Consider the following 24122-nt stretch of genomic DNA (forward strand, 5'->3'; position numbering starts at 1 on the left):
TTTTCCTTATTCTTTTTGTATTAATTTTCAGTTTATACTAAGCTTGATAGAGATTCAGTACCTAGTAGAGTTTTTAATTAATTTGACTCATCTAATAGAAGGAAGTTGCTCATTGGTGTTATCAGAGTAAACAGATATATTTACCTTAACAGAAGGCATTCTTAACAATGCCTACTCAATTCTACTTGTTCAGGCCTAATTTGTCAAAAATGCTCCCCGGTTCTTCCTTGTGTTCTGGGGTGCTGAAAATATTGAATAATTCCTTTTCATTCTAGCTCAATTTAACTATTAAAACCCACCATCAAAACACTGATTGTAACATTAGGCTTGCAAGAGCTTCAGAATTATTGACAAAAGCAATGGTTATTGTCTGGAAACCTAACCAATGCAGAACCTGCTTTTCATACAGAAACAATGTAATTCACTGCATCTGGAAGGCAAGGTCAGCCTGAATACTTATTTCACCTTAAAAGAATTCCTCACTATTTGTTTGCTGTTTTGTTTCTTTCAACAGTGAAGCCATATGATATTTCAGCTGAAGAAACAGGCAAGGAATTTTATCAGTGCTCTTGTGAAAAGCCTTTCATAGCATCTGTCAGCTCCTGAAAACTTCAGTGGGATTGTTCATCCCTTTGATACCAAGGAAAAGGATCAATATCTGAGAGATCTATTGTAAGTTTAGGAGTCCTGAAAAAATCAGCCAGCAATAGGCATCTATGGTTCTTTGAATGTTTATTCTTTCATGCAGTCTTTTTTTCTTTTGCCACCTGCACATCTAACCTGCATTGTTATTGATTTTTATCTGGCAGATGGGCTTCAATATACACATATACGATGCCTGGGAGAAACTGAGCCTAGGTGGAAAGGTTTCACACTGCCCTAAGAAACACTGATTTTTCTAAAAAGCTCAGATACAGATATTATGAATTCTAAGAACAGTAACCTTGAACAAAGACTTTTTTTCCCAGAAAATATCTGAGAACTTTTTAACAGACACAAGAAAGAAGAGCCTTGTGTGCTTTTGAGATGACTCAAAACTTGGTCCCTCCTGTTAGAATTAGTTTACTTCATTTGTTCTCTATTATGCAACAAACTGAACTTGTAGCATCACTGTATAAGTAGCTCTCACTATCCTTTCACACAGGATCAATTTAGGCAGGCAAAAATAAAAATCTGTCTTATTATTTCTCATATAAAAGTATCATCAAAGCCCATTGTCTTAGTTTCAGTTCTCTGTTGATCAAGTATTGGACTTTAAATGTTCAATTTTTCCTATTGAAAGAAGGACATAGCTCAGGAGCATCTTCCCACTTGCAGAGGAGTAGCTGGGGAGCACCTTCCTTGCTACCAGTGTTTCCATCCTGTACACTACCGTAAATGGAGTTTCGCATTTACTGATGATTCCTTTCTGAGAAAAAGCAAGCAGTTTTCTCTGAGGTTGCTATTAATATCTCATTATGAGATTATAAGAGATCTCCCTGGAGTCTGCCAGCAAAACAGTGTTGATACTGCTCAGTGCTGTAATGTTTTGGTAATCTCAGTCTTGAAGATAAAGTCAGGCATCATTTGCAGCATGTCCAGGTGTCAGTCAGCTGCAGACCAAGAAGTTCTGGAATGATGTTTGAACCTGGCCTTTGTCACGTCAGCATGACCACGGGGTTGCTAATCTGCATTTTTGGAACCTACCTACTTTGATAATTAATGTATTAGGAAACAAAGTGTCTTTCTTAGAATAACTGCAACATTGACAACATGAAGATTGTGATGGAAATATGTTAATACAGGAAAGGAGAAAGAGAGTCCTTCCTGAATTTTGAAGAGCACATCCTACTTAATCCCATACTTGGAAGTGTTGTCCTTCTACGCAGAAGAATGATTGGAGGGTGATTTCTGCTTGAGACAAGTAAAAATTCCTTCATGTTTCTTTATCTATTTTTAAGGTGGGTTTTCAGTCAATTCATACTTTCCCTATACAAAATTCCCAGAGATCTGGCAAAAAATTATTGATTTAGAAAAGAATTCTTCTTAATTCCACTGCTATGATAGTTGTGCAAACTCATACAAAAGCTGCTTGAGCAGCAGTAGTAAAAACTGTGCCAATACATTCAGCTGTTTACTTTCAAGCTAGGAAGTGCTACAGGGATCTTGGCATATGGCCCCCACTATTTGAAATCTGAGGAAATTCCCACTGGGTCTGAGACCAAACACTTTCTTGCAGCCATTTGGTGGGCTTTTACTACTGTGGTGTTTTAAAAGCTGTGATGGTTAGCAGCCTCTCACTGCTCAGGAATCCAGCTGAGCTGCCCTACAGAGTGCTGTTCAGTTTGCCATGGTTGCAAGCACAATTCAGCCACTCCCAGCTGTGTTCTGCCTACTTATAGCAATGATTAGTTTCTTCCCAAGACTTCAATATAAAAGTCATCTGAACTGCGTGATGTGCAGTGCTTCATTCTTCTTTGCTATGTTTTTTAATATCAAAGCTGTGAATGATTGTTTTTTCACATTAGAATTTTCAGAAAAAAACATCCCTTACATTCCTGGTTTTATTCTAGTGGCCCTAGATAAGCAGGCTGAAAACAAACCAGTAACTGAAAATTAGTGTTTTTTTATGTAACAGGCAGGATTAAAAATCTCTTTAAACAGTACTTCCTATTTATTGATTAATACAGAATTCATGCATATTAATAAAAATAGTGTTGGTAAAAGTGGCAAACCCTCTTTCCTTTCTCATCCTTCATTTTTCACCAGTTTGATGTTTCTAATGTGCGTTTTATGCTGAGAAGGAATCAGGACATTATGGGGGTTAACTCATGATAATGACAGTAAAGGGTAGAAAAGTTGATTGTACACTGCAAAGTTAGTAGGCCCAACATTTTCTACATTTGACCAAAGTAATTATGGGTTCCAAAGCCATCCCCATGGCTTCTTGTCACAGCTTCACTGCTGCAATTCAGACTGGTGCCTAGCTATGGGAGGTCAGCTTCACTGCAGTCTGAGAAAAGAAGGGTAACCATTAAAACCAATTTGTGTTCATTGTCCTAGAGCATTGTAATAAAGTGTTTGTAATTGGAATTTTTTCCAACAAGCCTTGAAACTATTCTTAAAGTTGCCTCATTTTGCATCAAAGAGAAAAATGTTATAATTTGTTGAACAACCACTGATTTGATGAAAGTTTTTGCCCACTTATAAATGAATTTTAAAGCACAATGGAAGAACCTGACTGTCTGAGAGAGCTTCCCATGGGCCTTATAAAGGTCAACCAAATTCCAAGCCAACCATTTTCCCTACAACAAATATTACCAATTGAGATTGCATCTTAGGGACTGTAATGCTTGTTATTTTGTGCATTTGAGCTATGCCCTGCCCTCAAATAATGAAGAACATTTACTCCTGGCCTATCCCATACTACAAAATCTCATTCAGGATTTGATCATTTATTAGTAGCTTGCTCTAAACATGATGATTCGTTTATAGGCTGATTTTCTGCTTCTATTATGAATTTTCAAATATTGATATCTCCAAGGAAAATAAAAGATTGTTTGCTAAAGAGGAAAATGCATTATGCCTTCTAAATTAATTGGTAGGAATAAACTTGAAACTTGACTGCTTGTGTGGTTTAGATAGTGCATCAGCTTGAAGTACCTTCTTCACCAAATTAAAGAGACACAGCCCTTCTGTGCTGACCATGCTCCTGTATGAGTCAGAGATTTCCATAGCAAGTGTATCCACCTGTGGATTTCTGATCAATGGAACTTTCTGTGTACCTGTTCTTAAGAAAATTATACTATGCCTTTTTGGGTTTAGCTGGATTGATTGAATCTTTATTGAGTCATTTATAAAAACATCCCAGCAGCACTGGGTAGTATGTGTGGTTTGGGTAGACTATATGAAAGTGACTAATTCCATACAGCCAACTGGAATATGTGAAAAGGAGGATGGATGGATGGTATGATAATACCCCAAAGATACTCTAGAAGCAGGTTTGACTGAACATACCCCGCCAGCTAGTGCTTCTGGACTCCTAAACCAAAAACAGGAGTCTTCTACATGGTGTTCGAAGTAGCTACAAGTGTGTTAGCACTTGCTGCCTTACAGCAACACCATCTCTGAGACCATGATAATGATGAACATGGTTGTGATTTCACAGAGTTGCCATTTTACTAGCTGTCAATTACATCTTTCAATAAAAAAATAGATATGAAAGGAATCAGACATTCTATACTGTCGCACTACAACACGAAATAACTCACACATTCAGCCTAGATGCAAAAGAGGGAAAAGAGAGGAAGTTTATTTCTGACCTCGCAATATATAGAATTCTAAAAGTGACAGTGGATTGGAGGATGGAATTGCTACCTCTCCAACCACACTGGTTAAACCAACAGTCCATGAATTCTCTCCTCCTACAAAGAAGAATGCAAAACAATCATTATTTACATGACAATGCATGAGAAACTCTAGTAGAAATATGTAAATATCAGAAGGCATAGAAAACTTTTAAAAGAACTTTAAAACTTTTAAAAGAACAGGGCGACACTATACTATTTATTTAAAGCGTGATAGATCACTTGTATCAGTGGACAAATAAGCACTATGTATTGTATTATTGGTAGATTGGGGAAGAGGAAATAATGAGGTGAGCTACTCAGCCAAATACTGATTTTGTAGAGCGTGTCTCTTTAGATTCAATTCCAGATGGGTGAATACCAGATTTGCTTCAGCCTGATAATAACTTCACTCTTACAAAATTGTTTAAAACCAGGCCATTTTAGTCTGATGGTCACCAAAACGTTTCTACATTAGCTGCTGTCTCTTGAAGTTACTGAGATATCAGCTTGAGGTTATTATAACTCAGCCATTACTTTTCCTTAAAACCTGTTCGGCTTTTTGAATACTTGAACTGTAGCTGGAATTTGAAACGCATGAAACTATGGAAGATCAGGTAGTGGCCATCAACTCTGAGTTGTCCTAACTCATTTTTTGCCAGGTGCCCATGACAATTTGGAGCCTTGGGTGACATACAAAGGCCAGTAAAGGCGGGAGAGGTGCATTTTTTTAAAAATATTGTGTTTTCTAAACCATGGAAACTATTACACCAAAAAATGAAGCTGATAAAACCATATAAAAGGTCTGGTCTTGTGGCCCTCAGCTAAATCTAAGTTTTGAATGAGCACTGTAACCTGGTCTAGCTTAGCAATATGGTTCAGAGCAATAATGCAGTTTTGAAGCAAATACTTCATTTATTGTCTGTTTGTTAAGTTCTGAGAACGGCTGTGGTACCTATGAAACCTTCTGTTTGGAAGAAAACCAAATCAGGTGCTGCAGTGCTTTTCAATAACATTCCTGATTTGGTTGTGGAATATGCCACCAAAAGGTGCTCCAGTTTGTGCCTATCATTTTTCCTTGAGCTTTGGATGAAATGGAGATGTCTTAATTGGGAAATCAGCTCACATCTAAACAAGGGGGAACCTCCCAACCCTCTTATAATGGATATGTAAGAAGTCTTAGCATGACACACTTTCATCTGACTGCGCTTCTAGTAGAGGACAAAATGAGTATAATTAGAAGTTCTCTTAGCTAATACACTAATCCTGGGATTTAGGTGATAAAACTCTTGAGGTCTCCCTGACAGGGAGTCATCAGCCATGAGGCACGATATTCTGCTGCTCAGACCTAGGCACTGTTATAGATGTTGAGTAGCTGTAGGGTGCCCCCCAGCCACCAGCTACTGCTACAGAGCATGTGGGTCTTTTCTGAGACCTTGTGTCATAATCTGCCTGTTCCAGACAGGCATCTTGGCTATCCAGAGACCTCTCAGTTAGCATTGGGCTCTTTGCTTTAGGCAGCTGGATCACAGCTGGGTTCAGCTCCCAAGTATGTGCTAAATAAAACCAAAAAAATCTGAAAAAACCTGAAGTTGTGAACAATGTCAGAAGAGATTAGAAATCCAAAGGTTTCCATGGCTTGGATCCAAATTCAGAGTTTTGGTGTCTGTCCAGGAAGTGGAAGAGGTATAGGAAGTGAGGGTGAGGACTTGCATTTTAAGTCTGCTTTATCCACATATGTTTATGCCTTTCCATAATTCATACCTTCAAAAGTAATTTAGGAGACAACACTAACACTCATTAGGCTGTATCTCACTTTCTGGGAAGAAAGAATGATTTATTCTCACATATCACACTCTCTGAACAGCTAAGTAGATTACTAGAGAGTTGAACACAGAAAGGAGAAACTTTTAGGATTTTTAGGTGTTAACATCATTATTGTCCAGTGAATTTGGAGGTTGAGGTAAATGTTTTTCCATCTGGCTGTACATGCACACGTGCACCCATAGCTACATGTTTTGCAGCATCATTAGAGAATGAAAGGAATTAACATCTTTCTTCAGTTTTGTCTTTACTTGTGTTGCTTTTTGTCTGATCGTTTCTAGAGAGCCACATTGTCATTGATTCAAAAAAGTAGGAGCAGTTTGTCTGTTTTAACCCAACCTCATGCTGTGTTGCTGTTGCCACTGCTATGCATGTTTCTCTAATCAGCCACATGAAGCATTCATTGTCTGTCTTCTGAAACACTGCATCGTGAGTACAGGGGTTTGTGCTGGTTAAAAAGGGAAGGTGTGGGGGTTTATCTCCTTCTGCTTATCCTGTTTGTTGTTGGGTACTATCAGCTTCTGTAAGTCTAGAGCTGCATTTCTGGTTTTTACTGAGGCGATCTGTAGCACACTTCTCCATTTCTCTCTCCCCACTTCATGTTCTATCCCACAGTGTTCATAATGCTTCCATGCAAGACCAGAACGATTTGTGATGTTGAGATTATTAACCATATGGTACAGGCAGTAAGTCACACATGCTTTCTCAGTAGCCAGGGATCACTGGGTGTGAAAGACACGTATAGCATTACATTAGCTTCTGTCCTAAGAATTCTAGTCACAGCCTCATAACTTTGTAAAAAAAAAAAAAAAAATGCAAGAGGAATTAAATGTTGTACAAGTTTAATTAGACTGAATATTTATTTTAATTCATTACTACTTCCCTGGTTTCTATTATAGTCGCTGTTCTGTCCCTTTATGGGCTCATGCCCATCCTACTGTGACAGAGGAGGAAGTTTTTTACAGCTAAATCTAGTACAAATGTTTTATTAGTTCAAGTCTCATTATTGCATTTTCTTTTCTAATCAAGACAAAGAATCTGCCATTAAGAATATAATCTTTTTTACCACCATTTATAGCTACAACCATAAAAGCAATTGGTTCGAATCATTCCTTTGCACTCAAGGTTCTTTTTTGAAACATTGATTACTCCTAATTGTCATTTCTCATCCATAATGATTTAAAATTGTGTCTTTCAGAGTCATGATTTTTGCAAAATAGTTCACATGACACTGTCTGGAGATAGTTTTGAGGTGATTGATTTTTCAAAGCATTGCACTGAAATCTGATTCATAGTTCTGACTAAATTAGCTGATTGACTAAAACCCTGTGCAATCTTTTAAAAACTATATAACTTTCATCAAAAGCTACAATTTGTATAAATTGCATTTCAAATGATATGTAGACTAATCATCTCTAAATATGTTTCCCATTAAATGGTGTGCTCCAAATTAGTTAGCCATTGCCACCTGGTAAGACAAACAGCTTATAAATGTGTATTACGTTACTGTTCAGTCTTTGAATTTTCTTTTCAGTACACTCATAACTATCCCCAAAATTACTGTCATCCCTTTGATCAACTATGAAGTTGGGTACAGCAAAGTTCCTTAAATATATTTGTTTACTAGAAAAAAATATTTAACTTCAGTTATGAGCTGGACCTCTTTCTTCAGCATTGCCGTCTTTTTTACTGTGCCTCTATTTTACTGTGTCTTCTGCTTTTAGCTTTCCATTTAAATATAATACCAGAAAATCAAAAAGAGAGTATGTCAATTCAAGTCAACATGCATGCTGAGATGTCAAAAGGCATATGCATAAATAACTCTGCTTTGTGGATTTTATGCAAAGTATTGGCATGTATTTGCATTCTAGTATCACTGATTCAGACAACTTCATACCAGCTGTCATCATCTCCACTACAATAGCAATCTGAAAAACAATCAGAGTGAAAATTACTCTATTCAGACAAACTGCTTCAATCCATCTTTTATCTTACCATTCAGAACCTTGGTCTGAAAAAGAAAATTTCACCTACATTTCTAAGCATTTACTTTAGGTTTATATTGTATTTTTAAAATATTGGACTAACCACAGAAAGCAATGTTGTTAATTAAATCACATGAATTAGCTAAACTTGTGCCTAGGAGAAAATTCACTCTTATTAAAAGAAAAAAAATCTTCCTTCATTTACCTTAAATCTGAAAATGCAACTCTGAAGGAATCTACAAACAGGATCTTTGTCTTTACAAAGGTAGGTAGTTACGAAAATATAAATTTGTGTACCTGCGAACTTTCCAATTATATAATGAATCAATAACACGACTGATGAAACTGTGTCCCAAAACTAATAAGATGGAGAAAATAAATATTATTTTTTATTTCTTAGACTCCTATCTTTTCTGAATAACTTTGTTCTCCTAAAGGTATTGTGTAGGTTTGCTTTTTCCTGATGAAATCAAAATGGTGGAATAATTTAAATGAAAATATGAAAATATAAATTGTGATTATAAATAATTTTTCAGAGTGGACTTTCAGCAAAGTTAACTCTGTGCTATTCCATTTTAAAATGACAGTATTCACAAGAAAGAGCTTAATCCATGAAATATTTTTAGTTTAGTCAAATGTCTTTGCCCTTCTGAGCATCCTTCCTCCTCATATAGTAACTCTGCTGTCTTGTAAATAGTCTCTGTGTCTTAGAACCTCTCCTGCTCCTGTAAGAAGATGGAATTCAAGATCCACCTTTAACCAACTATACACGGTCATGTAGACAGAATGAAAGACACACGAGCCTGTGAATATCAGTCAAAATGTCTTCCAAGAAGGCTGGTGTGAATGTTTGTGTTTCATAGTATATTTGATAGGTGATAAGTTCAAAAGGAGAAAAATTGATGAAAGTGTTGAAGAACCTTCCAAATGTCAAATAGGAAGTAGGAGGATTTTTTGGTAACTGGTCATTAGGCATTTCACTAGCTCCTGAGTGAGCTCAATCTACCTATGTTCACAGGAATGATTGCAGCTTTAGTTATAAATAATACATCAGTGTCATTTCCTTGGTGATAAGGAAAAAATGAAAATTATTTAACATAATAATATGAATTAGGTTTATGTTTCATCTGATTCAGTCTGTATCAGGTCAATTTTTAATCCTGGCACCTATATAGAATCAAGAACTTTTTTTAAGAATGTAGATTCTTTGCATAAACATTCTGATGTCTTTGGTGTTTGTTTTTGTTTGTTTTTGTTTTTGTTTTTTAATTTATTAACATTGGGAAGCTACAGATATTTCCACTAATACTTTGAAATGAATAATTGATTTGATTGTCATGGATGACATTGCTGTTCATATGTTTTTTTTAATTTTATTTTTATTTTATTTTATCATAGTAAGATGATCATGGGTATTTATATAGTATTTATATATTACTATAGTAAGATCATGGGTGGTGCCTACAGAGATGCTTCCATGGTTGCCTAAGTACTAGATAGTTTATCTGGTTTTATCTGCTAGACTAATTAGTCCAACTAAGGATATCTTAGGTAATATTTGGTCTGAAGTGTCACAATAAATAATGGGGCAGTGCTTATTTGCTAGTGTTGATAATCTGATTATCTGTATACTAAATAGAACTAAATAGAAATTTAGTTCCTGTGTTGTTAATGAGGCTATCCAGAACTGAAGGAAGTATATAATATTTTTCATTGTGAAATCATTTTATTTAAAAATATTTCACTAGTTGGTTATTTTAAGTCTTATAAATATACTCCCCAGATTTTTCTTTTCTGCTTCAGATAAATAGAAACTGGCTTGGTTTATATCCTCTTTGGAAAGGGGCTGTTTCTACTGCCTCCAAAGTCTGTGTGATTTTTTTTCTCCCCTGTTCTTTCCTATTATTTTACTTGCAGTGTTAATTAGTAGTTTCACAGTGTGTTCTTCTAAAAGCGGCGTAAAAATAAGTTTCTCCATCTTAAGTGTAAGAATAATTTTCCTTTATTTTTTAGTTTATGAATGGCATGCTGCCTGGTGCAAGTTTGAAGAGCCCTGATATGGATTAGAACCCTGCCTGCTGAAGCAAAGCAATTTGAGAAGTACTCTGAGAATAAAAGATCCAGTTAAGATGGCTCCACTTAGAGGTCTAAAAATGAGCTGGGAGAAAAATTGTTGCTTCGATGATGGTAGGAATTTTAATGTTAACAATACTTTCATCCTGAAGCTGTTTTATTGCATAGATTGGAGCCCACACTTGAAATTTGTCAATTGTGTCATGCTGGTGGCACACACATGCTCTGTAATAGTGTAAAAAACCCTTTAGGCAGTTACAAACCATAAAAAAAATCCTACTGTTTTTATACTCAGAATGTATAAAAGTTAGTATATACAAGGGAGGTTGCTACATGATACATACTTTGATAATACTTCAATATCAGAACTATAAAAAATTATCTGCCTGCCCAGAGTTATAGCTTCTTAGAGCTCTTCTCGAGAACTGGTCCCTACACATGGTCCTGTAAAAAAGCACCTGGACATGCTCCAGGCAAGGTCTGCATGGGACTGGTTTTGAGGGACTGGAAGTATCAGCAAAGCATACCTTGTAGAGAAAAATAGATTCTTACTATACAGTTGAGGGGTGGACAGAAGAGAGAAACTTTTTGATGTGTCTTTTTTTTTCATAGACTGACAGAACCATAGAGTGATTTGGGTTAGAAGGGACCTCAAATATCTCATTCCAACCCCTCTGCCTTGGGCAGAGACACCTTTCACTAGACCAGGTTGCTCAGGGCCCCATCCAACCTGGCCTTGAACACTTCCAGGGAGGAGACATTCATAGCTTCTCTGGGCAACCCATGCCAGTGGCTCACCACCCTCACAGTAGAGAATTTCTTCCTAGTATCCAATCTAAACCTAGCATTTTTCAGTTTAAAACCATTCCCTATATTCATATCACTCCATGCCACTGTAAAAAGTCCCTCCCCAGCCTTCTCGTAGGACTCCTCTAGGTACTGGAAGGCTGGTCTGACACTGACAAAGAACATCATCATTCTGGCAGATAGGGACCTTTAGATGTCATTGTTTTTTAAAAGGATGCAGTAAGTTGAGGGGGAGGGGGCGGTCTTACATCTCCTCTGGGACTTTGGTTGACACTAATAATTAAAATAGAAATAAAGAACTTAACAAAGAAACACAAATCAATATTTCTGTGTATATCTGTAGGTGGGAGCCACAGCTACAGCAGCTTGAAACAAATAATATTTAGTATTTCTCACACTGATAGGCAGTTTATACAGAGAATATACAGGGAGATTGGAGCTTTGAAAGAAAGGAAGGATTCTGTAAATTTCCATGTTTCAGGAACAGCATGTAACATTTCCCTTTGTAAGAAAACAAAGTACCTTCTGGATCTCTTCCCACATCCTGCTGTATATCAACAACTTTCTCTCAATTACCTTTTGGCTCAAGTGAATAAAGGGCTGCAATCATCCTTTTTAACAAGCCTTTAAAATTGCTCTTTTTTTTTCCACATCATTTCCAACAATAAATGCAATTTAAACTTTTATGATAAAAGTATGGAAGAGCTTTAAAATAGCTCAGGTATTTTTCTAGAGAAGGTGATGTCATTCTTTCCATCAGCAGAAATGCAGAACTCATGCTTTAGTCTTTGTTTGCTGATAAGTACAAAAGGAATTAGAATATTAGTCAGGATTTTGATATTTAAAATGAATTATTTTCCTCTGTTTTATTATCTTTGTCAGCTAGTTTTCATTTTCCAAAAGTATTTCAATTGCCAAATTTGACCTCTAGGTGTATCTACACTGTTCTAATGTGACTTATGTGTATAATTGAGAATAGAATTTGATTTATGTGTAAGTACTTCAATTTGCCTGACATGAACTGAGATAAAAATTTTTTATTACTCCCAAGCAGCCTTCTAAAAACTTTCTTGGGGTATTTTTCTTTGGAAGAAAATAAACACCTCATAGTTACTTGTGGGCAGTAAAAAAAAATATATGAAAAAGTAAAATCCTTACTGATTTTGGTTCCAGTTTTAAATTCTTGAGCAATGAGATTAATGTTTCACTTCTGCACTAGTTCTCATTTGGACAAGACCACAGCTGACTCTCACATACATATTCAAGGAACAATATTAGCAACAACTTCACTGATGTTGAACTTCCTTCTCTTCCTTCAGCAGGACTGAGCATAATTGCAGACATTCCTTGGGACATGGAGGAGTCCTTGTGCCTGCAACCATCTCCCTGGAACCACTGGGCATAGCAGCTGAAGGGCTCCCTCACATGTCTGTGACTAGCTGTGTTTTTTCAGAGCTCCTGCCACAAATCTGTGATTCCCTCTAGAATTCCAACACATAACTGAGTAGAGTGGCCAATTATGGTGGAATATGATTCTTCTTTGTTCTTCAGCATATTTATGTGAGCATTATCCAACTTTCACTGTAGTTAAGATCTTTTTCACTTTAGACTCACGCCCTCAGATAAGATTGGATGCACAGTACTTTTTACCTGTGCCAAAATAATACAAGGGCATGCTTGATTTTCACTATGGAAAATAAATTAGTTGCAGGATCCTAATGAAGAAACACACATGCAAGAGATTTAGAAGAATGATAGCTGGAGTTTGTAATGATTTAAATCAATATTTTGGTAATGCAGGTCATGCTGAAGAATATGTCTGTGCTGCTGTTGATTAAATAGATGTACCTGCTTAGAAGAGTTCCTTAATTGACTGCCTGCATTATCATGTAATGATACTGTTCAGTATAACAGAGTTCCTGGAGTTAAGTACTTTTTATAGAGATCTCAGAGTCATAGAATGATTTCCTGCTATGGGCAGGGACACCTTCCACTTCATCAGGATGCTCAAAGCCCCATCCAACTTGGCCTAAAACACTTCTAGGGGTGGAGCATCCCCAACTACTCTGAGCAATCTGTTTCAGTGTCTCACCACTCCAGGTGGGTCTCACAAGAGCAGAGTAAAGGGGGAGAAATGTCTTCCAGGGTGAGGCAGGCTGGCCACATTTCTTTTGATTTAGCCCAGGATACATTTGGCATTCTGGGCTGCAAGAACACATTGCCAGGTCATGTTCAATTTTTCATCCACCAGCACCACCAAATCCTTCTCCTCAGGGCTGCTCTCAATGCTTTCATTTCCCATCCCGTATTGGTGATTACCCTGACCCAGATGTGGGACCTTGCACCTTTCCATGTTGAACTTACTGAGGTTTGAAAGGGCCCACTCTTCAAGGCTGTCAAGATCCCTCTGGATGGCACCCCTTCCCTCAGGACTAACAGCTGCACCACTTAACTTGGTGTCATTTGAGATGAATTACCTACTCTTAACTCAGACACTAAGAAGAGAAATTTGGCTTTAAACACTGTGTTGTTTTCTAGATAGGTAGTAAATGGATCATAGCAATAAACTTTGTAAGTTGTGTTACCTTCCTACATTCTTCCCATTTGACATTGTGAATTGTACTCATTACATAATGTATTATTATTCCCAAGTTAACTACAATTGCAACCTTTCCTGTGGCCTCTCTAGACCTGTGAATAAAGTTCAGTGTTTTTACAACTATGCCATTTCTCAGGGTGTAGCCCTGTGATGGGATATCTTTACCACCAAGGCAATAAATCCTGCAATTTACTGGCATCACTGCATCGACGGTAATGTCCCCTCAGTGGTAATTACAGGCTTAGGTAATAAGTAGTAAAACAATAATTGATGTGTGTGCTTTAGTCTACTAAATCCGTCGTCCTTTAGAAATTATTTCTCTGTTACAATCAGGGAAGAAAAACATAAAGTAATAAAACAGATTGAAAATTAAAATGTGTTGGCTCAAATTTGACCTTTACTTTTAGAGACAGATGCACATTCAGGGATCTACCAGAGAGTACCAGAGCAGACTCAACAAAGCAAAGGTAAGAATTCCTACAAGACATCCCTGTGGCAGCATGAATTATCCCAAATCTTGGGCTCCTCAACACAAGAGAAACATGTTGCTCCTGGAGCAGGCCAAGTGGAGGGCAACAAGGATGATTAAGGGACTGGAAAATCTCTCTTATGAGGAAAGGCTGAGGAAGGACTTTTCAGTCTGGAGAAGACAAGAATAAGAGCAGACTTCATTGATGTATATAAGTATCTGAAGGGAAGGTGTCAAGAAGATGGAGCCAGGCTCTGCTCAGTGATGCCAAGCAATAGGACAAGAGACAACAGCCAGAAACTTATGCAAAGAAGTTCCACCTTAACATGAGGAAGAACTTCTTTACTGTCAAGCTGACCATGGACTGGAACAGGTTGCCCAGAGAGGTTGTGGAGCCCCCCTCACCAGAGATTTTCAAGAACCATCTTGGTGCAATTCTGTGCAATGTGCTCTAGGATGGCCCTGACTGAGTAGGAAGGTTGAACCAGATGACCACTATCATCCCTTCCAATCCTATCCATTCTGTCATTCTGTGAACAAAACACTAAACAGTGTGCAAAGAAGAAAGAAGTGGCTTCTTCTTATCTAAACAAGTAAGAAATGTGGATGCCATTCCTGCTAGTGGTGCTAGTACACTTTAGTAGGCTTCTAACAGACCAGAGAATATTTAATCAGTTCTGTATTTTACAGTTCAAGACTTTAGCCTTAAGTAAAAAAAAAAAAAAAAAAGGATTTTTCAAATTAATAAGAATAAAAGGAAACCATCATAGGCAGGAATGGTAAAAAGAATGAACTTTTTATTTCTTCAGCTAACATGGATCACAGTATAAGAATATTGATTCTGTGACTGTAGGCTATAAAAGATTAAATCTACTTTGCCCACTGGAGAAATGATAAATAAGTACCTCTTTGTAGTATTTTTAAGATAACAGCTTTGTATTAGTGATCCATTCAATTTTTGAGCGTGTCTGAAGCGTTCAACAGTAAAAGCCTCCTGTGGGAGGGAGGCCATGTTGGAGCAGGGGAAAGACTCCTCTCCCTGCAGTGGCAGAAGCATTGTGTGATGGACTGAGTGAGTAACCCCCATGCCCCATTTCCCTGCCTCTGCAGGGGAAGGAGGTAGAACTGGGAAGGAGGGAGGGGTGGAGCACAGTATTTTTAAGGTCTTAATTTATTTCGCATTATCCTGCTCTAATCTTCTTAGTAATAAATTCAATTATTGTCTCTAATTTGAATGTTTTGCCTGTGACAGTATTTGGTGAGTGATCTCTCTATGTCCTTATCTCAGTCATGAACACTTTGTTACATTTTCTCTCCATTTCCAGCTACAGAGAGGAGCAATAGGCTTTTTGTGAATGCCTGGCATCCAAACAGGGTCAACCCACAACACCACCCAAGTGCAAGATGGATGATAAGAGATGACATAGGTGGCAAAATACAATGAACCAATGAGATATTAATGACTGTTCAGAACTGCACTTGGCAGAATATTGTTCACAATGGATTTTTGCAATAAACTTTAAGTCTTAATATAAAGAGCTCTACATGTGTTTGTGGAGAGACAGATTAAAAAATGTGAAGAACAAAACAACTAACAAAGTATTCCTTTAAATTGTGGAAGTGGGGCATACCTAGGTTTGTTCACTGATAAAGGTAATATCATGTCTTTTAAGGCCAGAGGAAAGACTAAGACTGTGATAGATGACAACTAGTATTTGTTGTACAGGAAGACTATCTTCACACGTAACTTGGATGACAGTGCCTAGCTCATTTGTTTTCAGAAGATGAAATCATAGAATCACAGAATGGAATAGGTTGGACGGGACCTTAAAGATCATCTATTTCCAACCCCCCTGTCATGGGCAGGGACACCTTTCACTAGATGGGGTTATTCAGTGCCCCATCCAACCTGGCCTTGAATACTTCCAGGAATGGGGCATCCACAGCTTCTCTGGGCAACCTGTTACATTGTCTCACCATCCCCACAGTAAGGAATTTCTTCCTAACATCTAATCTAAACCTACCCTCTTTCAATTTAAGGTTATTCCCCCTTGCTCCATTCACCCTTGTAAATGTGTAAAGTCATTTCCTCTTGTAAAATGTAAGTGAAATGTGCGTATATTATAAGGTTCAGAGCAGAGCTGAAGTGCAGAAGCTTTTTCAGCCTGAGCAAAGCCAGCTGGAGTGCTGGCCCTGGGCTGGACCCAGGTAAGAACAAGACTGGAGACGTTTTCTACTAAAGTCTGTAGGAAGCACTCAGATTTGGAGGAAGGTTGGAGGTGGGTGCTGCTGCTCTGTCTGGCCTGTATTTTGGTAGGATGCTGATGGTTACACACTTCAGCAACACCAAGGAGGGAAGGCAGCAAAGAATTAAGACCTCAATTATAGTGAATTACTCTCTCTATATTTAAGGCAGACCCAAAACATTTTTATGTAAACGGAGGTGAAGTTAGATGGAGAGGTTTGTATCACCAGACATTTCTATGTACTCATTGCACTTTCACGGTCTAAAGGGAAAAAGGGAAGAATCCATCGTCACTGACATAGGGGCTTCGTCGTCCCGCATAAAAGCAATCCAAACCCGTTACGGTGCCAGCCCTGGTGTCTCTGCCCGGAGCTGGGGGGCTTGGGCCGGGCGAGTCTCTGCCGCGGGCCGAGAAGACAATGCGATCCCTCTCGCCCCGGCCCCGGCCCCGATCCGGGAGCCGCGGCCCCGCCCCGCAGCGCTGGCGTAGCGCTGACGCCGGGCCCGCCCCGCCCGGGCCAGCCGGGGTAGCGGCGGGCCGGGGGCGCCGTTAGGAGCTGCTGGGTTCGCCCCGCGGCGCCCGCCCGCTCCGCCGGGCCATGCGGTAGCGGCTGCGGCGGGCCGGGCTCTCGGCGGCCATGGAGCGGCTCCCCGGCGGCCGCCGGCCCCGGCTCGTGTCCTCGCTGGGGCTGGGGCGGCGCTCCTGGGAGGTCACCTTAGACGAGGAGCGGGGGCGGCTGGCCTGGCGCGACCCCCGCCCGCCGCGCCGCGCCGGCGGTGAGTGGGGCGGGGCGGGGGCCGGGGCGCACCTGCCGCGGCCTGGGGCGGGCCGGGGCCGCCCGAGAGGCGCCTGCCCTCGGCGGCGGGGGAAGGGCGTCCGCGGCGTCCGCAGCGTCCCCGGTGCCGCGGCGCGGGTGCCGGCGGGGGTAGCTTGCGGCCAGCGCAGCCCCGGCGCCCGCGGCGGCGTCTCCGCGCGCGGGGCTCGTTGAGCATCCGGAGAGCTCCGTCTGCGTGAGCGCTTCCTGCCCTCGGGCGCCTGTGCGGCGCCTCCGGGGTTCAGAGTCCGACGGGCGGAGGGTGGCCCGATCCCACGCGGGGCCGGGCAGGGCTCTCGGAGCGGGGAGATGCAGGCGGGACGGTGCTCGGCAGCCGCCGGCTGTGCCGAGCGCTGATCGGGCTGTGCCTTCCGAAACAAAGCCGAGAGCTGCTCTCGCTGAGCCGCAGCCCCTGCGAGCGAGCGCAGCGCGTCCCGCGTGTGGCGGAGCAGCCCGGCCGAGCGCCTGTGCCGAGCGTGCCGCTGATGGCACGGGGGACACCTGTCCCCGCAGCTGGCCGGGCGAAACACAGATTTGTTAGCTGAACCCCATTGTTTCTTAGCGCCGCGAGTACAGAGAAGCGTGTAGTTTGTAATGTATTTTAAGTCATCGTACCAGTACATAAAAGACTTATAAAACCTTAAAAGCAGTTTTGTTTTTTTCAGTTGCAACAAGACTTGTGGTTAAAAACACTTTCATACTGAGGCAGTGTCTCAGGCAATGACTACTTTTGTTGTTTGGGTTGGGGTTTTTTTGAGCTTTTTAAAAAACTCTTAGCTTTCTCAGGGGCTTAGTGGAAAATTTACAAAGAAAGTTTAACTTTTGAGATTTACTGGTTTGGAAATATTTAATATAGGCTACTAGTTTGCAATGTGGTAACAAAGATTTCTATAGTTCCCCTTTTGTGCAGTTAGCATAATGTAAATATACAAAACTGCCAGTCTGAGAAATCACTGATGAAAATACTTGAAAAAAATCAGATTAATTTGTGAGGATGTTTGCATATCAAACTTTCTACTGTACTTTTGAGAGGTATCTTTTCAGTCAAAGTCTTTGACTTTGGTGGTTTTATATAGTAATTGTTCTCATTGTTAATGTAGCCCTATTAACATGGCATATGAACTTTTGAAAATGTGTAATGTCCTTTTTTCACAGCAGCTGCTGTAGAGTTGAAAACTGCTGTCATCCCCATTTTAGAGGTTGCAGGATCTGAGACAGTGAGTCACTAATAATAGAAAGGCTGACTATAAGTTTCATCTGAGGAAGGTTTGAATAGAGATGTTTCTAATCCCTGACAAGTCCCCAAACTTAAATAGTTAAATACTTCTTCCATTCTTACCATATAGCTTTGTTAAATATTTTTCAGATTTTATCATAATATCTTATTGGCCTGAGGCTTTTTTCAAGAAGGTGAGGGAAAAAGGAGAAAGAGAACTCAAGAATTGCAAGAATTTGGTGTGACAGTTTACATAACTGAGATTTGGTTATGTTTTAAGTACAGCCGTTCTTATTCATAATATAAAAATAGAGTTTGTTATCCTTCCCTTGCTATTGTGCAAGTAGTTTGACATAATCTAGTGTTTATCAACAGTACTGATGAAAAAATAATCTAATATTCCTGAACTTTTCTCAGTTAAAGGAACTTTAGACTTAAATGACAAATTGATTGTTTAATTCTGCTGAACTTAAAACATTGTTGTGAAAAATAGGCTGTGTACTTTTCAAAATGAAATAAAATTAGTCTAGGTAAAGGTACCTGGATCTTAAATTTAAAATAGGAAGTTTCAAGACTTTTTGGGATAATTGCTCCCACTAAGTAACATAGCCCTTACTTGGGAGATAATTTGGTTGAATTGTGTAAAATTCTTCTAAAAATGCCTTTGCAGAGTCACTAGGAGACTGATGTGTTGCCTAGAGCAAGTTCAAGGGGAGTGCCATTCTCCTGTCTGATGGATTCCTTTAGACCAAGCATGAGTGCCACAGATTCACACACAGCTTTCTCATGAGCACACTAAAGTTTGCAGCTGCTTGCAGGTGTGAATTTTTACTACTTTTTAAGTTGTAAGTTTTCTTGACTTGCTCCTGGTAGACCAAACGGTGTATGCACCTGCTCTGAAGCATATTCCCAATGTCAGATTTCTGGAAGTGGTGGAAGGAGAGTGGGACACAGTAAATTAGAGTTATATATGAGGCAGTTTCTGGAGTAGTACCCAGCTGGAGATGCCTTGAGAGGCAAGTGTGGTTACAGAGTGCAGCCACTGTCTTGTAGCACAGATATTGACAATATTTTGGAAAACATGATGTGAAATTGTAAGAGAAAATAGAAGAAAAAGAAATGCCTAAGCGTTCTGGAGGCACAGGTATAATTTATGTAGGGATCAGTACAATAGATAATGTTCCTTCTCTTCTTAACACGCTCGTTAATTCATATGTTCCCTGCACTCGAGCTTTAATTTCATCACAGTTTTGTATTATTGCTGCTCTGTTGTCTCCAAGCTCTTTTTAAGACCTGTGATGATTCATGTTCTCTACAATTATTTTGGAAATATGAGCAGCATACATGACAATATATAAATAAACTTAATAATATGGAAGGTGGTTAGTTAGAAGCATATAATTTCAGAAGAGTTGCTTGACCAAGATTGGTATCTTTCTGCCATTTAGCTTTGACTACATGACTACATTGTGTCTAAATACAGACTAAATTATGCAGTGTAAAAGTGCTACATTTCTTGTTTAGTAGGTAGCTATTACAGTGAAGCAGTTGTCTTTAAACTGTAAAAAGTCAGGCTACTTATTTTCAGAGCATTTATTGCTGTCTTGAATTTAGGTATATAAATAAAAATTGTTTGGTGTATGTTTTTTCAAGGTTTTCAAACTTTGACATGTACAGAACTAGAGCTATAGCTAGATGTATTGTAGAAGTGTTGAAATGTTTACCTTTCCCTGTTGCATCCAAAATCAGGAACAGATGGGAAACAACACAGACTTTGTCCTGTTGTCCAGGAAAGTACAGTTTTAGAGAGTACGGGGAGAGTCTTCTGTTTTCTCATCTCTGTACAGTGATATTTATATGCATACATGTATGTATTTATATATTTAAATCCTATTCTGTCAAAATGCAGAAGTAGTATTAATTCAGGAGAATTCTTTTTAATGCTGCTATTTGGAAGCTACCAACAAGAACAAACCATCAAATGTTTGTTCAAGTCATGGTGTATTTTTAAAGTCTGAAATACAATTTCCTACTGTTAGACTTTGTTTAACAACATCATAGTTTCAAGTTCTCTCTTCAACGTAATCAGGTTCCTGTTTCCTGTTCTTTGATGGTTAGACATGTTTGAACTTATATGGAAAACTTTTACCTGTAAATTTTTGTGTGTTTCTCTGTTACTTTCAGCTATGCATCCTTTTCTCCTAGGGATGCCTTCATCTTAAATTTTTCTGATGAACATTATTTTTCAACCTTGCTACATTTTTCAATGGGATTCAGTCATTAATCATAAATAGCATATGCAAAGCTGGTCAGCTAAATTGTTTTATTATTTCCCTCACGTTGATGGCACAGTCAGGTTTTTCTCAAGTAACGCATGATAAAACTTTTTGTACCAAATTCATAGCAGAGTGTATATTGTACGTATATACTTAGAGGTGTTTCAGAAGCATTGGCTAAGGTTTTATTGTGCCTGGTACTGATGCAGAATGAGATTCTCCTGTCATTTTTCTAGGATTTTTTTTTTCCAAAGTACAAACATGAAGGTGATGACCAAACTAGACCCTCATCTCTGTGCATTGACTTATGGTGTGTGCTTTTTTTTAGCCTTTGTATTTCAGAATTCTCTTCCATGTGTCCTTTCCAAAACAACCGCCTGAGGAAGCCTCAGTACTAGTGTTCACAACGCTACTGTCATTCTGGTGGATTCTAAAGAAAGCTCAGTTTGATAAACAGGGTACTTAACAGAGGGTGGGCCAGCTTGCCAACAAGGTCTGTCCAGGACCTGATGCTTGCAGAGTGTTGGCACATCCTTGGTCAAGGTCATTTGTCATCAGTCATTCCCATCTGGCAGTGGGCGTGTGCAGAAATGTGAGCCATGATTCTCTATAGGCAATGCCACAACTCCATTACACAGGTAGAATGTGGGGAGCAATTGCTGCAGCAGGCATTGCCTCCTTGGAATGTGTTGTCTTCTGGAAGATACATTATGCAAATAGAGTTGCACACTCCATTAAACAATACATGTTCTTTAGCATACACCTTTTTGCTGGGTTGTTTCCCCCCCCTTAAGGTGAATGAGTGCATCTTACTCCCTGCTTTATCATTGAAGTATTCATAGTTGAACAGGAAAGATTTTATTTGGAAATGCAGAAGAAACAATGGGAAGACATTCAATAGTATGATTTAAATATTCAAGTTGACCCAAGTTCAAATTGCTGTGCTTTGATTCAGATTCATGTGATGTGAAGTAGCTGTGTGGTCATAGTAGAAACTGGTCTGTTGGTTTACAAAGTACTTAAGATTTACTTTAAAACAAAAGAAGGAAATTTCCTTATACATGGCTGTGCATGGTGAAATCATGGTCTTTGGATGTTTGTGACTCCTCCACAGGATTTAAATCAATTGTGATACCTTTTTTCCTTCCCCCTTCTTTAGGATGTGAATTGTCAGTAGTTCTGCTCTATATCCTAACTTCTCTTACTCCATTGTTTATTAAACACAGCTTTCTATAGTGCATGATTGGTATAGCACCATGTACCTTCTGATAGAAAGTACTCCTCTTGCTTTTAGGTGAAGGCAAATCTTAAACTTGAAAGCTTGACCCTTTACGTGGGCTCTAACAGCAAGTTAGTTTTCAAAGTGACTGAAAATACAATTTTTCTTTATAACCTATATCCCAGCTTTTTACTTGTTGATATTTTTAATCATGAGAATATGCTAGTAGTTTAAATTAATTCTAAATGCCACTGCATCCGTGGGCCCCAGCTGAATTTTAAGAATAAACCAAATGCTGTGATCAGCAATGTTTTTGTGCTTGTGCATGTGTCTAGGTTGGTTTGGGCTAAAATATTTGTGAGGGGGAAGTTTGGTCTGTAGGATACGAAGCTTGCAGTGATGAATGAACAAGTCTTGACTGGAGTTCTGAGTGAGTGCTCATAAACTCAGGAAGTGTTTTGTGGGAGTGGCAGACAGCAATGACACACCAAAAATCTTTTCTTAACATAGAAAAACACACTTCCCAAATACTGGCTGCATTTTGCACAAAGAAGCCCACTGTTAATATGCTTACCTTGGTTTTGTTTCTGTGGGTTTGTTTTTTTTTTTTTTTTTCCTCTCTCCCACTTGCTTAATGTGGGAAAAGTCATGTACATCTAATTCAGTGTTCTGCCAATTTATCAGTTTGTTTTTAGGAAGAATATTAAGATTAAGAGCACTGTGACCTAGAATGAGCAATGACTGGCACAGCCACAGTGCTGAGAAGACTGTCACCTGTTTACTGTGTGTTTTGTTTGGCTTTTTAACTTTTTACTTTTTTTTTTTTTTGCCATGTCCTTTCATCCACCTTCTCTGGATGGTCATCTCTTTGTCTCTAATATGCTAACCATTGACCATGGTGAAAATTTTGTCTAGAAGCTGTTGTGTGCTACTTGGTTGAATAGATTGGACTGAGCCAAGTAAAGTTCTTTCTTTGATATTTTCTGAGCCCATATTTCAACCTTTTTTCATTAATGTTGATCTTGTAGTACTGGTGTAAGCAACTTTTTTTGGTGTATGTTTGTTTTGTTAATGTGGCAATAAGATTTTCCATGTTTTGGGAGAAACATAAAGGTGAAGGCCTTTGAGTGAACACCTTTATGCTATGTCAGTGAAATAAATGTCTCATGCTACTTGATAATAGGGTAAATGCTACTAAAGTAGCTGTGGGAAAGGACTATAATTAGTACGTATGTGAAGCTTCAAGAGAGGCTGGGTTAGTACTATTTTTTGTGGGGCAGGTTTTGGTGACTAAATGGCAGATGAGAGCATTGTGTTCATAGGAACAGGACTGTTGTGCTTATACTGAAGGTCTCTGCTTCACATTGAAAGCTTCCTCCTTCTGGGGAAAAGGGGGAGGGGTGGGACTAAGTAGTTGGTTTGCAATGTGATTAAACAATATTCTGTGTAGCACTAAGTCAAATAGTGATAGAAGTATTTGGACTGATAAAAATTCTTGAGTTCTATTCAAGCACATTAGAATTTGTTGTTACAAGCAGTAGGGAATGTTACGAATAACATATGTTATTTGAGACAGCTTTGCATCTTTCTGGCCATCTGCAGTTACTGGGTTCAGTAGTGTGTGATTTTTGACTGCCCTAAGATTGGAGTATGCTGTCAGGACAGTGGATTTGCTTGGTGCTTTTATGGTGCTATGAAGTACTGAGGGGTGTAATCAGCAGAGTTGATATTCCCAGAACAGAAACTCTTCAGACTTTCACCAAAGCCAAAGATTTGCAGATGGAAGATCTGTTCCTCACTTTTGTTTTTTTCCCCTTCCACTTTTCAGGAATCTGTTTTTCAGATTTGTAACTCTGGAGCCATAAGATAAAAAAAATATACATATAAACCAAAAATATTTACTTTTTGGTTTTTTTTGCCATATCTTTGAAGATTTGCTGGAAAATCAAAACAGTCATGCAATTGTCAGAGGGGGAGCACAGAATTAGGAGAGCTTATAAGTGGTTTCAAGGTTAATAGAAGCTGTGTAATGTGTGCTGAAGTATATACTCCAAAGAAATGCTTTCAGTGATACAGATTTGGAAGTACTTTAAAATCGATTAGCTATCTGTACAGTTGGACAACTTTATTATATAAAAAATGCCTAATAAGACAATTACTTCAGTTGCTGCTCCCAGCACACATGCTAATAAGTATGCACTATGTACAACTATTTCAAAAAATGTTATTTAGAGCACTGTCATTTAAATTTTGATCTAAATGTAGTTTC

At 39.0% G+C, this 24122-nt stretch overlaps 1 protein-coding gene and 2 long non-coding RNA genes across 5 annotated transcripts in view; 2 read left to right on the plus strand and 1 right to left on the minus strand.

The window, feature by feature from the left end:
* Nucleotides 1–4271: 4271 nt before the first annotated feature.
* On the minus strand, nucleotides 4272–5665 carry LOC128788223 (uncharacterized). The gene is made up of 2 exons (XR_008430992.1): nucleotides 5519–5665; nucleotides 4272–4403 (listed from the first exon to the last, which is right to left on the minus strand). It is a non-coding gene; the product is annotated as an uncharacterized LOC128788223 (long non-coding RNA).
* A 177-nt stretch (nucleotides 5666–5842) lies between these two features.
* On the plus strand, nucleotides 5843–15705 carry LOC128788222 (uncharacterized). The gene is made up of 6 exons (XR_008430991.1): nucleotides 5843–6026; nucleotides 6431–6578; nucleotides 10148–10321; nucleotides 12334–12574; nucleotides 14021–14080; nucleotides 15408–15705. It is a non-coding gene; the product is annotated as an uncharacterized LOC128788222 (long non-coding RNA).
* Nucleotides 15706–16446: 741 nt separating this feature from the next.
* CERK (ceramide kinase) overlaps nucleotides 16447–24122 on the plus strand; it is a 44214-nt gene continuing 36538 nt past the window's right edge. Inside the window, exon 1 of one of the 3 annotated variants that reach the window (XM_053943136.1) lies at nucleotides 16447–17104. In XM_053943136.1, coding sequence (XP_053799111.1) covers nucleotides 16966–17104 — 139 coding nt within the window. In that variant the 5' untranslated portion in view covers nucleotides 16447–16965. Of the gene's footprint in view, nucleotides 17105–18298; nucleotides 18360–19100; nucleotides 19177–24122 lie in introns of those variants that run through there. The other 2 variants (XM_053943137.1, XM_053943138.1) reach the window with 2 other exon arrangements.

Source organism: Vidua chalybeata, chromosome 5 (assembly GCF_026979565.1).
Source record: "Vidua chalybeata isolate OUT-0048 chromosome 5, bVidCha1 merged haplotype, whole genome shotgun sequence".
NCBI classification, from domain to species: domain Eukaryota; kingdom Metazoa; phylum Chordata; class Aves; order Passeriformes; family Viduidae; genus Vidua; species Vidua chalybeata.